Source organism: Melanostigma gelatinosum, assembly GCF_949748355.1.
Source record: "Melanostigma gelatinosum genome assembly, chromosome: 16".
NCBI classification, from domain to species: domain Eukaryota; kingdom Metazoa; phylum Chordata; class Actinopteri; order Perciformes; family Zoarcidae; genus Melanostigma; species Melanostigma gelatinosum.
The window spans coordinates 20,091,550-20,105,643 of record NC_136649.1 but is presented as its reverse complement, the minus strand read 5'-3'; the positions used below and the strand labels follow the sequence as shown (position 1 = coordinate 20,105,643).

The 14,094-nt window shown below is 43.7% G+C and overlaps 1 protein-coding gene across 6 annotated transcripts in view; it reads left to right on the top strand.

The window, feature by feature from the left end:
- syne1b (spectrin repeat containing, nuclear envelope 1b) overlaps window positions 1–14,094 on the top strand; it is a gene marked incomplete at its 5' end in the record, with an annotated part of 75,918 nt that overhangs the window by 23,035 nt on the left and 38,789 nt on the right. For 5 of the 6 annotated variants that reach the window (XM_079287290.1, XM_079287289.1, XM_079287287.1 and 2 more), the window contains 30 exons: window positions 59–219; window positions 477–627; window positions 926–1,153; window positions 1,259–1,357; window positions 1,522–1,709; window positions 1,919–2,042; window positions 3,395–3,561; window positions 3,787–3,940; window positions 4,084–4,709; window positions 4,861–5,040; window positions 5,363–5,513; window positions 5,663–5,821; window positions 6,332–6,514; window positions 6,819–6,920; window positions 7,100–7,303; window positions 7,427–7,634; window positions 7,938–8,050; window positions 8,210–8,415; window positions 8,500–8,649; window positions 8,817–9,108; window positions 9,204–9,376; window positions 9,509–9,818; window positions 10,111–10,275; window positions 10,917–11,273; window positions 11,398–11,534; window positions 12,154–12,331; window positions 12,440–12,622; window positions 12,743–12,886; window positions 13,419–13,574; window positions 13,902–14,066. In XM_079287290.1, coding sequence (XP_079143416.1) covers window positions 59–219; window positions 477–627; window positions 926–1,153; window positions 1,259–1,357; window positions 1,522–1,709; window positions 1,919–2,042; window positions 3,395–3,561; window positions 3,787–3,940; window positions 4,084–4,709; window positions 4,861–5,040; window positions 5,363–5,513; window positions 5,663–5,821; window positions 6,332–6,514; window positions 6,819–6,920; window positions 7,100–7,303; window positions 7,427–7,634; window positions 7,938–8,050; window positions 8,210–8,415; window positions 8,500–8,649; window positions 8,817–9,108; window positions 9,204–9,376; window positions 9,509–9,818; window positions 10,111–10,275; window positions 10,917–11,273; window positions 11,398–11,534; window positions 12,154–12,331; window positions 12,440–12,622; window positions 12,743–12,886; window positions 13,419–13,574; window positions 13,902–14,066 — 5,814 coding nt within the window. The remainder of the gene's footprint in view (window positions 1–58; window positions 220–476; window positions 628–925; window positions 1,154–1,258; window positions 1,358–1,521; window positions 1,710–1,918; window positions 2,043–3,394; window positions 3,562–3,786; window positions 3,941–4,083; window positions 4,710–4,860; window positions 5,041–5,362; window positions 5,514–5,662; window positions 5,822–6,331; window positions 6,515–6,818; window positions 6,921–7,099; window positions 7,304–7,426; window positions 7,635–7,937; window positions 8,051–8,209; window positions 8,416–8,499; window positions 8,650–8,816; window positions 9,109–9,203; window positions 9,377–9,508; window positions 9,819–10,110; window positions 10,276–10,916; window positions 11,274–11,397; window positions 11,535–12,153; window positions 12,332–12,439; window positions 12,623–12,742; window positions 12,887–13,418; window positions 13,575–13,901; window positions 14,067–14,094) is intronic. The other variant, XM_079287292.1, reaches the window with a different exon arrangement.

Here is a 14,094-nt window from a genome sequence, read left to right as displayed (position 1 = left end):
CTGGAAGTATATTAGCTAAATGGAGAATATAACCAATACTTGTTGTTTCTTTAAACAGGTGTTGTTGAAGCAGTGTGAAGCAGAGGCCTCACATATGAACACTTTGCTGAAGAGAGCAAAAGAAATCCAGCTAGGTCCAAACAACAAGACTCTGCTTTTACAACAAGCTCGTTCCCTCAGTGAGCAAGTGGACAAAGTAGAGGCTAGTCTCAAAAAAGAGTAAGACCATGGAGTTCATTCTTGTTGCTTTTGCTTGATAATATTTCAGTAGTCTTCAAAAACACAATGGTTTTAGCCTAATATGATAATGTTCCAGTTGAGTGGAGTTTGCCACAAAGGACAATACAACACAATCAAAATGAACTGACCCAAATGTAATAAACCCAATTATCTGGTACTCTGTATCTTACATGATTGTCAAGATGTATTCGTAAATATAACTTAGCTAATTTGTAATGAATGCTTTTGTGTTTCAGTGTCAAGACTCTAGAAGAAATGAAAAGTCAGTGGGATCAGTTTGGAGCTGGGTTTGAAACCTTTTCCTTGTGGATATCTGACAAGGAAAAGCAGCTGGATGTACTGAAATCGTCTACTTTGCCTCTTGAGCAACAGATCAACACAGTAAAGGTACACTATTGTGCATTATGAAGCTACAACTCTCCTACACTATGCCCTAACAGAGCCATTGGTGTTAGAAAGCAAGAGTACATGCCTTCATCTGACACAGCGTCCCTGCAACTGTTTAGGGAAGTTTAACGAGCAACAACAGTCAAAGCCATTATAGGCACCAACCTAAGCAGTGTAAATCTTACCATGCTGAACATCGCCTGCCAATGCCGAACAGAATTCCATAACGTATCAACTCCACTGGACATTGATAAAGTCTTGTTTTTTTATTGTTTTACATCCGTCCCTGTATGTCCAGGCTGTTGGCGCAGAGCTTCAGGAGCGAGCTGAGGTTCCTTGTCAGCTGGAGGCAGATTCACAGGCACTAGCGCAGTTTGTATCTTCAGGGGAGGCAGCTCGCATCAAGGCCCGTCTGACCCAAATTGGCAGGTACTGGGATGAGCTGAAGGAGAGCGTACAGCAGCTTGATGGACAGCTGGAGGAAAGCTCCTCTCACCAACAGAAGTTCAAAATTGGCTTCGAGGAGGTGAAGAGACTTATTAGTACATGTTTTTTTAAATATCATGGCAGTACACAGAATAGCTTCTAAGGAAGATATGGGCATACAGTTTTGATCTTGTTTCTCTCCTAGGTGCAAGCATCTCTCAGTGAGCTACACACAAAACTGGAGCATCCCATCAAATCCTGCACCTCCTCATCGGAGACCTACAAAGCTCTTCAAAACCACATGGTGTTTAATTGTTTTTACTTTTATGAAAAATACAATACTTATTTAACATACTTTCCTCCTTAGTAATGCTAAATAACAAAAATACTGTCCATATTAAGAGTATTTGAAAATGAATTGCACTGTCCTCCAGCTCACAGATCATGTTTTGTGTTTTTGTTCTTCAGGATGTCTGTCAGAATCAGGAAAAGCTGAAGGGAACCTTGCTGTCCCTGTCAGCTGGCGTCAGACGGCTCAGTGACAAAGAGCAAGCGGAGAGGATTGTGACAGAGCTAAACCACAGCTATGACCAAAATGTACAGGATGCAAAGGACAAACAGAGCACTCTGGAAAACCTGCTTTCTCTTTGGCAAAAGTAAGCTCTTGAACGGATGAATTTAACACATGCAGGATTTTGATATCGTGTAAATAAAAGCAATGTTAAAATAGCAATTGAATCACAGGCTTTTTCCAGTTGATGGTTTTGATAGTTTTAACACAGCACTTTGATAGTTTTAACACACCACTTGCAGTAAAGCACAGCCAACAATCTGAGACTCCAGTGTTTCTATTGATGTGTTTCAGGTACGAGAAACAGCGATCAAACTTTGTTTCCTGCTTGGAGAGAAGTGAATCTGCATGCAAACCGGAGAGTCAGTATCTGTCAGCTGATAAAGCAAAGCTCCGCACAGAGCTACAAGATTTGCAGGTACAAACACACACACATACCCTCATAGTTTTTCACATCTAAAAATGAGTCTTAACCCTAAAATATTTTGCAAAAGATAAATAAACGGTTAAAAATGAATAGCTCAACGATCAATAGCCAAAATAAATCATGCAACGACGCAAAGTTTTGTTTCCAATCCGTAAAAACATGATGAAAGAAGGAAAGAAAGCAATAATATCACTGGACAAATTATATATAGATGGACAATTGTACCGCGATAAGGACGTCACCCCCTGGCTTTTCTAGACTCCCCCGCTCTCTCTCTCTCTCTCTCTCTCTCTCTCTCTCTCTCTCTCTCTCTCTCTCTCTCTCTCTCTCTCTCTCTCTCTCTCTCTCTCTCTCTCTCTCTCTCTCTCTCTCTCTCTCTCTCTCTCTCTCTCTCTCTCTCTCTCTCTCTCTCAAAACAGCCCGGGTAGCTTTGTTCACGCCACCTGGCACTGCACACCAGTTCATCACTTTTGGGAAGAAATAAGTGAGTCACTGTCTGTCTTCCTAGGCTGCCTCGTCCCTTTGTCCCCTTCACTGTGCGTACTAGGAGGCATCTCAACAATACATCTGAGTAAAACAAACCGCAAATTACTCCTTGTGGCCCGAACTATCGCCAAGAAAACTATCCTCATGAACTGGAAATCAAGGAATAACACACACATCGCACACTGGAGAAACTTCATGATAGAATATATTTCAATGGAAAATCTAACCTCATCCATCATATACAATACAACAGAACACCATTCCACCTGCTCATCCCTCACTATGTTTCTGCAAACGTGACACCACCCATTCTATTAATATTGAAATATGTATCGTATATATACCGGTGTATATATATATATATATTTTTTGTGTATTTTTTTACTGTTTTCTGTTTTGTTTTTCTTGCTGGACAACCAATTGAAACCCACGTACATGCATACATGAACATCCATATGCACACATACTTACCTGTTTTTCATTTTTTTTTGGTTTGGTTTTTTAAATTATTATTATTATATATATATATATATATATTTTTTTTCCTCCATCTCAAAAGGCTCAAGGACATTCTCACACACACACATGCACACACATACATACACACACACACTGACTATATGATATTTGCTGGCTTTTATCCCACTGTTCTTGTCATCCTCTTGTTGTTATGTCTCTGTATTGTCTTAATATTGTCTTGTGTCTTTCAATAAAAAATTTATAAAAAATAAAAAAAATAAAAAATGGTTGGGATCATATTTCTTTCCCATATATGAGATTGTGAACTGACTTTTTCCCCACAACATGACGGATAAATACCACACACACAGAGTGACATTTTGTTTTCTCTCTTGCAGGCCTTCCACTCGGAGGTCCAGTTCCTCGAGTCTGCTCATGGTGAATTGGTATCTTTGGGGACATCTTTGTGTCCGACGGCACCAGAAGAGAGAGAGAAGCAGCTGACAGACGAGCTGGAGACCCTGCAGAGGAGACTGCATGTTCAAAATGAAGCCCTCCCTCAAAGGTAAAATAATCTCACACAAAATCCCATTTATCCCATTAACATGTTTATAACAAATATTCTTCATGCACAATACACCGCATATTGATTATGTACAGTTAAATGTAGTGTAACAGTGAGGGAATATCGGTGTTAAATGTTGACTGAAAAGTCTAAAGTACAAATGCAAGTTAAAGCAGGTCTTGTCTTTCCTGATTTGACTCACTTTGCTGACATTTTGTCGCCCAGAATCAAAGAGCTTGAGAGCCACGTCTCGCTGGTGGAGCAGTTTGACCAGGCCCTGCTCAAATTCTCCCAATGGGGTGAGGCCATGCTCTCAAATCTGCACTCAACTTCTCAAATCAACATCAGCAACCTGCAGGCCGCCACCAAACAAGTAAAGGTCAGAACTACACAGAGTCATTGTTCCTCTTGTTTGTGCATTCAGTGGGCTACTCTTTCCAGAGCCACTTAAAGTTAGTCAGCCAACGAATAGCATCGTGCTTACGAGCAACAACTGATCCTCTCTCAATTTACATTTTACAGGAGACCCAGGTTTCCTTACAGAAGCAGTCCAGTGTGAGACAGAGCTTGGAGCAGCAGACGGAGAAGCTCTGTCAGTTCTGTGAGCCCAGTGATGCACAGCTCCGCAGCAGCAGAGCGGACAGCTGTCTGCAGCCCTACCTGGAGGCCCAGCACATAGCTGAGCTCCAGTTAGAGTGCCTTGAAAGGCTCGAGGCTTTTCTGCAGACTCACGGTGTGGCTGCAGGGGTGTTGCGGGGTCTGAAGCAGACTGTGGAGAGTGCCGGTAGCTGGGACCGCGGAAAAGTAGAGGAGCTGCAGCAGGAGCTTTCCACTATTGTCCCAGACATTAGCCAGCTCGAGACTCTAGCTGTCAATCTGGACAGCAGCCTCTGCAAAAGCCATCTCCACATTGGTGCTGACGAGGGCTCTCGTAAATCATGCCGCATGCTGGCTGATGCACTCAGCGCTGAGCTGGATGCAGTGAGGAACCTGCTGGGTACTAAGCAGAGTGAAGCAGAGGCCCTGGGGTCCCTGTGGACCTCATTTAGACAACGCAAAGAACAGCTGCTCAAAGCTGTGGAGGACATTGAAGAAAAAGCTGACCACCAGAGCTTCAAAGAGCCCGGCCTGCATGCACTACAGCAGAGGTAAAGCATCTCAAGCGTTATCAGATCAGTTTTTCTATTTCGTCAATGCTCTAATTAATCATTTGAGGGGGACTGTTAACATATTATGCCAGTGCCGTGGGTGGGTATGAGAACATGTTCAACAGCAACATGTTATCGCTCTGTTTGCCAGGCTAAGGTTCTTTAATCAGCTGGAGGATGAGCTACAGTCACACCAGCACGAGGAGCAGTGGCTGAGGGACAAGGGGAACCAGCTGGCCCAGAGAGATGCAGAGTTGGCTGGGGAGGTACTGAGGGAAATCAGTCTGCTGGAGACCACATGGGAGGACACCAATAAGCTCATCACAGAGAGGTACTGAAATAGTGGAAGAGGGTCTCAAAATCAATGGTTAATCGTTTTCTTTTCTTTTTTCTTTTTACCATTGTTGCAGATACAAATGAGTAAAGTTTTGGCAGGAAAACATGTGACGCTGACCTCTATGGTTGATTGTTTCAATTAACATTACATCACTTCTGGAATGTCAACATTTCTAGTGCCAAATGGGTGAAAAACTGAATTTTTCACGTTTGTTTTCTCTGTTATGCAGTTTATTGTATATTTGTTGTGTTTTACGTTTACAGTTCATTTACATCATCTACAATGGACCAAACACTTCTCTCTCCCCCTTTGACAGACAGGAGCAGTGCAATGTCCTGGTCGAGCTTATGAAAGAATACCAAACACTGAAAACCTCCATCAGCAGCATCATTGAGAGCACCGAGCCTTTGGTTGAGATAAGCTCTGTTTTGAAGGACCACGAGGAAACCAGGAGGTCACTAACCAAGGTCAGGTCAAATTATGAATTCATCTTTTTGGGGATGTATCTCATCTCACTTTTCTACACAAATCCAGACGGGTTTCTTTGGTTTTGTCTTCATGATTGGTCACCAGGACACTGAAAAGGTTTGCTGTCTTGTCTTTGCTCCGTTTGTAGCACGAGGCAGTGAAGATCGAGATGGCCAGCAGGCAACATGAACTGGACCGGTTTTCCAGTAAAGGGAAACAACTGGTGATTGAACTGAAGAAGATCCCTGAGTGTAACGCTCAGGTGATGAAAGAGGACATGGAGGCCCTTGTTGACCAGTGGCTGGATGTAAGTCTGACTTCAGGAGTTGCTACAATCGTGATGAGTTGATTTGATGCATCATTTATGTGCTTTTAACACTTTCTGTACAACAATGACGGGCTATGGAACAGAGGAGTAAGCTAGGCTTTGGCTACACAGGCAATACTTCTTCAAAGGATCAATTCATTGCTGGATTCCTTTTCTATGCGATTTGTTGACAAGAAAAGATATATGAAATATTGTAAGCCTGATCTAATATCAGGTAAAACTTCTACCAAAATATGTTTTGCTACATGTCCTCACACCAAATTTGTCTTTGGGTGGCCTCACAAGTACAAAAGACCACACTTCTGTCTGTTCCACATTGTTTTAATACAGCAAACGTCATTCCAATGTCGAGCTCTGTGATCTATGTTATGTTTCATGAGCAGCGCAACCTAATATGAAACATAAAAGCTGTTGACGGAAAATCATTCAAGTCCACTCCAGAAGTTTGCTTCTGTGACTGAAACGGTTGTGATTTAATCCACTCCTCAGGTGTCAGAGAAGATAGATGATAACATTGATCACCTGAACCAGAGTTTGACACTGTGGGAGGATGTGCGGAGAATCAGCGAGGACACTGAGAGCTGGACAAGCAGCTGTGTGATTGAACTCAACGAGAGCCTGAACAACCTCAATGACAGTCAGAAGGTGTCGGCAAGACTCTCCGTGTTACAGGTAAGAGTTCTGATGTCATAATTAAACCTGGTTATATTTAGTTTGATCTACTGTGGTACCTGATAAGTATGGTTTTCCACAAAAGACAATGCAAATGTTAAATTAACCCCAAAAAATGTTGCGAAATCAAATTGACTGACATCACTAACATGACAGCTCCCTGCTTTCAATGACAAAAATGCTTAACGACATACACACATTGTGCAGCCACAACCACCAGGTGTCATTTCTCGCAGATTACCAAGGAAAACTAGAAGACAACAACTCAGAAGGTTTGTAATGCATGCTTTTCATACATCCACAGGCCGAAATGGGCGAGAAGGAGCAGACACTTGAAACCCTGCAGAGCAAAGTATCAGAGCTGAAGAAGTTAAATCAAAGCCAGGAGACGCCTGCTAAATTACAGGTACTAAAGATTAGTATGATCATATTTGTTTTGTTTTTTGGATATACTGAATCTCACAAGTGGTACTACATTTGCACTAATTGACCAACAGATATTAACCCCTGACCCTGCAGAAGAAGTAGGTCCTCCTCTTCATAATACACGTGTGTCACCCACTACTTTTATTATGCATGCATCAGGTGTTGGAGAATGACCTTCGTAAAAAGATCAGCACTGCTCAGAAGCTGCATGAGCAGGCCAGGGCAAACCTCATGGACTTCACTTCTCAAAAGAAACAGCTGGAAGACTACATCTCACAGATGTCTGCGTGGCTAAATAGTATGGAGGATTCCCTTGTTTCCTCGCCCACTGGATCGGATCCTGAGGACATCTGCAGAGTGAAGGTGCAGCCGAAATAACAATGACATTGTTGGTGTTACAGATGGGCAGCCATTTTTTTACTTACAGAGCACATGAATGAGAATGTAAGGAATAAACTCATTTACATTTCTAAACATGTTTTAAAGGCCCTTCAGAAAGAGCTGCAAAATCAGCAGGGGAGTATTGACTCCACGAGGGAGAGCCTCAACACACTGTGTAGAAAATATCCCTCTGAGGAGCTGGCTGGTTTGGGATCAGCTCTCACTGACCTCATCAAGACTTATGAGTCTGTTAACCAGCTTTGTGCCAGGACGCTGGCATCACTGCAGAACTGCCTTCAGCAGCAGTTCAATGGTGAGAAATCCAATACACTGAATAAAATGTGAAGCTTACAATGCCACACGATTGTAACACTAAGGTTCTAAACATTTAAATACAGCACAGTATATTAAACGATTGTACCATGTCCTGTTTTTTTCTGACTAGATATGTTCTGTAACCTCCTATTCATTTCTTTTTTTTTTAAATTGGAAGCCATGTCTCACATACAGTAATGGTCATGGAGTGTAAAATCTCTGCTTTACGAAGACAAAGCTTGATTCTGTGTGACTCGACACCAGATGTTCATTTTATTTTCTTTCTCCTCTGCCTCCTCAGATCTAGTTCAGGAGTTCCATCGCTGGCTTTCAGAACAGAGGGAGATCGTGAAAGAGTGCTCTGACAGGTCTGGAGACACTCAAATTGTCGAACGCAAACTACAGAAACTAAAGGTAAAACGGACACACCAAAGAAATAGCTGTTCATTTAATTTACACTTTGATCGGAATGAGAATAAAATGTGGATTGTGCTCTTATCTAACTGGTGAAAGGAAAGATTAACCAGAAAAAAAGGAGTTGCAAATACAAAGCTAATGTGGGTTATCTGTCAGGGCGCCATGGATCGTGTGGAGGAGGGTGAGGTACGTCTTACTCGGGTCTGTGAGGAAGGAGAGAAGCTCCTACTCCATCTTCCCAAAGCCAGCGCTGGGCAAGTGCAGCAGCACCTCTCCTCCATTCAGCAGGACTGGGACAGCTTCGTGGAGCAGTGCCGACAGAACCAACAGATCCTGGAAGACAGTGCATCGCTCATGAAGGGGTAAAAGACTCACACAAAACCAGTTCCATCAAGCACTTTGAAAGCCAAACCTTTATTTAGCATTGCCTTGTAAATTCCCTTTAGGTTTGAGGGTCGCCTGAAGAAGCTCCGGTGGTGGTTGGAGCACATGGAAAAAAGGATGACCACAGATCTGCTTGAAGCCAAGCAGCGGGGTCCTGAAAAGGCTGCGCTCGAGCAAGTGGAGGAACATCAGCAAGAAGTGCTCAAAGAAAGGTGCTGAATCGGCTTCAAGTCGACATTTACTCGCAGAAAGAAATAGACATTCAATTCGTTTTTTCATTGTCTACCAGTGTCCCCAAAAGGATCCCAAATAATCGTTCACAATCGAACATCGAAATACTCTTTGTAGCTTATTTAAACATTTACTTCCTTCCATGCAGGGATTCATTCGAACGCCTCGGTCAGGAGGGCCAGGCGCTGAATGAAGGCGGCCGAGGCGATGGTAGCGAGACAAGAGTGTCAGCTCAGCTGCAGTCACAGCACCAGGCCTTACTGAGGCGTGTGAGAGAGAGGCTGCGCAGCTGCCAGCTAACTTTGCAGGAGCAACAGGGCTTTGAAGATACACTGCAGACTACCTGGACGTGGCTCAACGGCGCCCAGGAGCGTCTGGCTTCACTCAACAGCACAGTTGGCAATAAAGAGACTCTGGAGAAAAGACTGGGTCTTGTACAGGTCAGTGAATACAACCCTGATTCAAAGATATTGTGCTTTGGAATATTGTGTTTTCTGGACACATTTGGAAGCTTGCAGTTTTTTTGTACATGCAGGATATCCTGCTAATGAAGGGTGAAGGAGAGGTGAAGCTCAACATGACCGTTGGAAAGGGAGAACAGGTCCTGAAGCATAACAGAATGGAGGGACAGCAGGCCATTAGTTCACTGCTACAGAGCCTAAAGGATGCCTGGGCCAACATGTTGATGACCTCCATGAGTTGCCACAGGTAGGAAATGTATCTTCTGCTACACTCAGGTAGGCAGACGATTGATAACCCCCACTGACACCATCGCTCATAATCGAGGGTAAATGCACTTTATTTGCTTACTTACTTACAAACTGTTGTTATTGTCTGCAGTCGTCTGGAGTGGACAGTAGCCCAGTGGACCAGCTTTCAGGAAAGTAAGAGCCAGCTGCAGCAGTGGATGGAGTCGGTGGAGCAGGAGGTGGGGATGACTCTGCCTCAGCAGCCAGGACTCAAAGAGAAGTCCGCTTTGCTTGAGCGCCTCAGGGCCATCCGGGCCGATGTGGACGCTCATGCGGCGGCGCTGTCACGCCTAACTGACAAGGCAGTGGAGATGCACGAAAAAACTGGGGACCAGACGTTTGGACCAGAGTCGAGGGCGGAGATCAATGCACACTTTGCTGATATCTCAGCTGTTGTCAAGGTGATCTAAATACAGGCATAGGTTAACAAGTACTTGCAAATATTTGCTAAATCCGAGATGATTATTTCAGGAAAACAGGGCCAGACAAAAAGAAGCTGCTTCTGGTCTACGCACAAATTGTTGCCAAAATTGAGACCGATTTTTAGAATATTAAATGTACTTTTAAGGTTGCAAAACTGCCATCCCACTTTCCCTTGCAGGGAATTAGACTGAAATACTATTTGGCACATTCATCCATATCTGGTACTTGTATTTCTGGTAGTAATTTACATTGTCTTTTTCTTCCACAAAGGGTAAAGTGCAGTCCATGCAAAGCATTGTGTCTGAGCATGAGCAGTATGTAGATGCTGTGAGAGACTTCAATGACTGGCTGATTTCAGCAAAAGAGGAACTGCAGCGCTGGTCCGACCTGTCAGGAGACTCAATCTCCATTAAGAGAAAGCTCTCCAAAGTGCAGGTGAGGACTTCAAGATGTTTTGTTTTCGGATTAAAAAAGATTGTATGTGGCTCCCGGTCACGTCCAGCTGAGAGACGTTTCTCCTCCAAAGTCCTTTACTGCGGTATCTTCTCCCAGATTTAGCTTAAGACCTCCACAAGGAGGCGCTAGGGAGGCATCTTTACCGGGTGTTTAAAGCAGTTCTGCTGGCTCCTCTCATTGTAGTATTAGTTTGACGGCGAGGTCTTCCAGGGGCATTGAGCTCCTGACCTTTCAATGAAATTTGAGTGCAACCACACAATCACATCAGCCATGTGTGGCAACAGTTTCATTCTTTTGGTCACAATCGAGGGCTTGTGAGCATAATTTATGCATGAGGATTACTGTGATTAAGACCTTTATTGTGATTAGAAAGGAATGGTATCATTTAAAATGTTGCCTGGCTTTTGTGTGTGCCCATTTCCTTTGCAGAGGTGAATGTCAGTGATGAGCTTTGTAGCTAGATTAAGAGAAAAAACCTTTCTTAAGCAGAGGATTTCAATTGGCTGGGTCCAGACTTTGTCACTTTTGGGATTCAAGGGCATTCCTACTTGGAAGTTACTTGCCCTTACTTTTTTTGATTTGACAGAGATGACAATTATGATTAATTTTGCCCTTTCCAGGAGTTGCTCGACTCTAAGCAGCGAGGCAGGGAGAGGCTGAACCGGGTTCAGAGATGTGGGGCAGTGTCAAGAGATCACACTGGCTCAGGGGGCTATGAGGCTATGGAGCGAGAGGAAGCAGCCCTCCTTTCGTCATGGGACCAGTGGGAACGTGGAGCACTGCAGACACGGGCTAGTCTGGAGACGGCCCTCTCCCAGATAGCCAGCTCTGAGCAAGAGTTCAGCAGCCTGTCAGCACAGCTGGAGCAGGACCTACACGACTTCAGCCGGCAGCTTAAGGACTGGCGTCTGTGGTTGGCTCAAGCGGAGAGACAACATGAAGGAGAGGAGGCTGTTAAAGGCTGGCAGATAGCAAAGGTAGTTCCTTTCATAAGCCGCTAATAATTGGAAGCAAGCAATGATGACAGCAGATGACTAATTCATATGAAATGTAAATTCATTTCCGTGGGTGTTGATCAGTGGTTGTTTGTTTTCCTCTCAGGACACTTTGGAGGAACTTGTCAAAGCTGAGCCTGTGTCTGATAGTCTGAAGACTCAACTCAATGACCTGTGCCGATTCTCCAGAGACATGGGCTCACAATCTGAGAGAGTGTCTGCTCTCATTAAGGAATACAACAGGTGAGACAGGTGCAAAGGTGTCCTGGCTTTCAAACTGTAAACTGTAGCAACATTAAGCATTTACACACAACCTTAGTAGGTATTTAAGATTGAATTACACAGGATCTTATGCAGAACTATACACCAGGAGTGACAATAAAAAATAGTAAAATTCAGTGCAATGCAATATCATAAACCCACAATGAATATTCAGTTCATCTCAGACTAACCCTTTTGTTCTCTCTGTGTTTGTGACATGTTTCTAGGTTGTATTTTGTGGTGTTGTTGTACTGGACTGCATGATATGTTTTAAATTATTGGTCCACCTCATTTACAATATACGGAGTGGCATTCACATTCTTTACAATATAATGCAGTTTAGTACACCAAAACCACAAGTTGCCATATAACTCAACAAACAACAAGTTTAAATGCTAGTTTCACACAGGTAATACTTCATGCAGGATTTTTGCATTAGATTGTGTAGCAAAGTAAGTATATTACTGTTTTCCTGGTCACTCTGTAAGCTTAAATGCGTCAACAACTTATGGTCAGACCAAAAAAACAACAACAAGCCTGAGACAAAAGAACACGTATGGATCTTTAAATTGATTAACAATGACACACGGCTTGTTTCTAGTCTGAGTCTCCAAGCGTCCAGGGAGTGCCAAAGCAAAGAGAAGCTGCTGGAACAAGGGTTCCGCTCAGTCTTCAGAGAGTTCCAGAAATGGTTGGTCAATGCCAAGATCAACACGGCCAAGTGCTTTGACGTACCTCAAAATCTCAACGAGGCCTCATCTTGCTTGCAGAAGATTCAGGTACAGCCCTCAAAGTCAAATGCCATGGAACACTCAGACCCTTACGCTGCCAGAATCACAGGTTTGATCAACACTTGTCTGTGTTTTCATCTCTGCTTCTCTCCTCAGGAGTTTCTAAGTGACAGAGATCAAGGGCAGTCAAGGCTCAACGCTGTGGCTGTGAACGGTGAGCTGTTCTGCAGTCACGCCGCTAAAGACAAAGTTGATGCAGTTCGGGTTAAAATGAACACTGCCAGAGAGGACTGGAAACATATGATGACCAACCTGCACAACAGAGAAACAAGTCTACAAGTAAGCACCTAAATGTCCCTTCTCACCAATCAGGGCCAATATTAAAAAAAGGTATATTAATACATTTTAAGTCAAGGAAACATTTGAATCGTCTCTTCATGCACGTCTTTTGTGCTTCAGAACGTCTTGTCTCAGATGAAAGATTTTGAGGCGAGTGCCGAGCCTCTTCAGGAGTGCCTGAACGCCACAGAGCTGGCTGTCCACGAGAGCTGCACAAGGCTTCATGATCTCTCAGCCAAAAAGCAAGAGCTTCACAAGCTGCAGGTACTAATTTCCACTGAACTTGGAACACCCCTCATTTCAAGACCACTCACGCTCAGCTGCAACAACCACTCCACTCCGTGCTTAAGTGCCTACATGACTATTCCTGTCATTTGCAGAAACTCACCATTCCACCCATGTTACAGTGTTTTGGCATCGCTATTATTCTTTTGGGAAGCACTGACAACACCTTATACTAACTGCCAGTTGCTTATTGCTTGTATTGCTGCCATTTGTCTGCTTTGCTTCTCTCAGATGTCCTCTTAACAGTGTCTCATATAAATGAATACTTGCCTCATTTATAACATAATTGCTTTTAGTATTTATGAATTGTTTAAAACTGTCTGCCAGCTGGTTCCAGAGGCCTTGCACGTCATAACCACCAAGAGCCTTACCAACCGTAGCATTGGCCGTTGCCTCATTCTCTTTTCTTTTTGCCATGTTGCCATCTCTAACCCTTCAGTCTGTGTCTGAATTTCTTATATCTGTGTGCCAGCTTGCATGCCTCTTTGATGACCTGCTTGTGCTCTTCCAGTCTGTGCTTGAGGAGTTAGCCTCTCAAGAGATTCAGCTGAACAAGCTGAAAGAGAAGGCCCAGCTGCTGTGGGATGAACACGCGGCCGGCAAGGGTTTTGTGCACCGTGTCTCGCAGCTCTCTGCTCAGTACCTAGCTTTAACCAACCTGACCAAGGTACAGTAATGCCGACCAATCTGCTTGTGCACCGGGGCTTTTCTGGGGAGGAAACAGGCACTAGACTGGATCGAGCTCTAACGTAATATTATTTTACAGTGATAAACAGTGAAGGTACTAACTCACGATGATTAAACACTCATTTCTTTCTTTTGTTGCCGTAAGTCTGAAACAGAGAATATACAAGCTAATTTCCTTCATATCTTTTGTTCTAAATCTGTATTAATCGTTCAAGTTTCTGCTTGTGAAATGATCAGGTTGCTGTGGATTCAATTTTAAAACCTACAGTCGTAATTTCTTTGTTGCGCCTGTTTTGTGATTCTGCAGGAGAAGGCATCACGGATTGACCGAATAGCCACTGAGCACCAGCTTTTCTCCCAAGGGCTGAAGGAGCTGCAGAACTGGGTGGCTGACACCAGCCACATGCTGCAGTCTTACTGCGCCCCCACTGCTGACAAAAATGTCCTCGACAGCAGGATGATCAAGCTGGAGGTAGAAAAAGTCACCGGTAGTTTTCAGA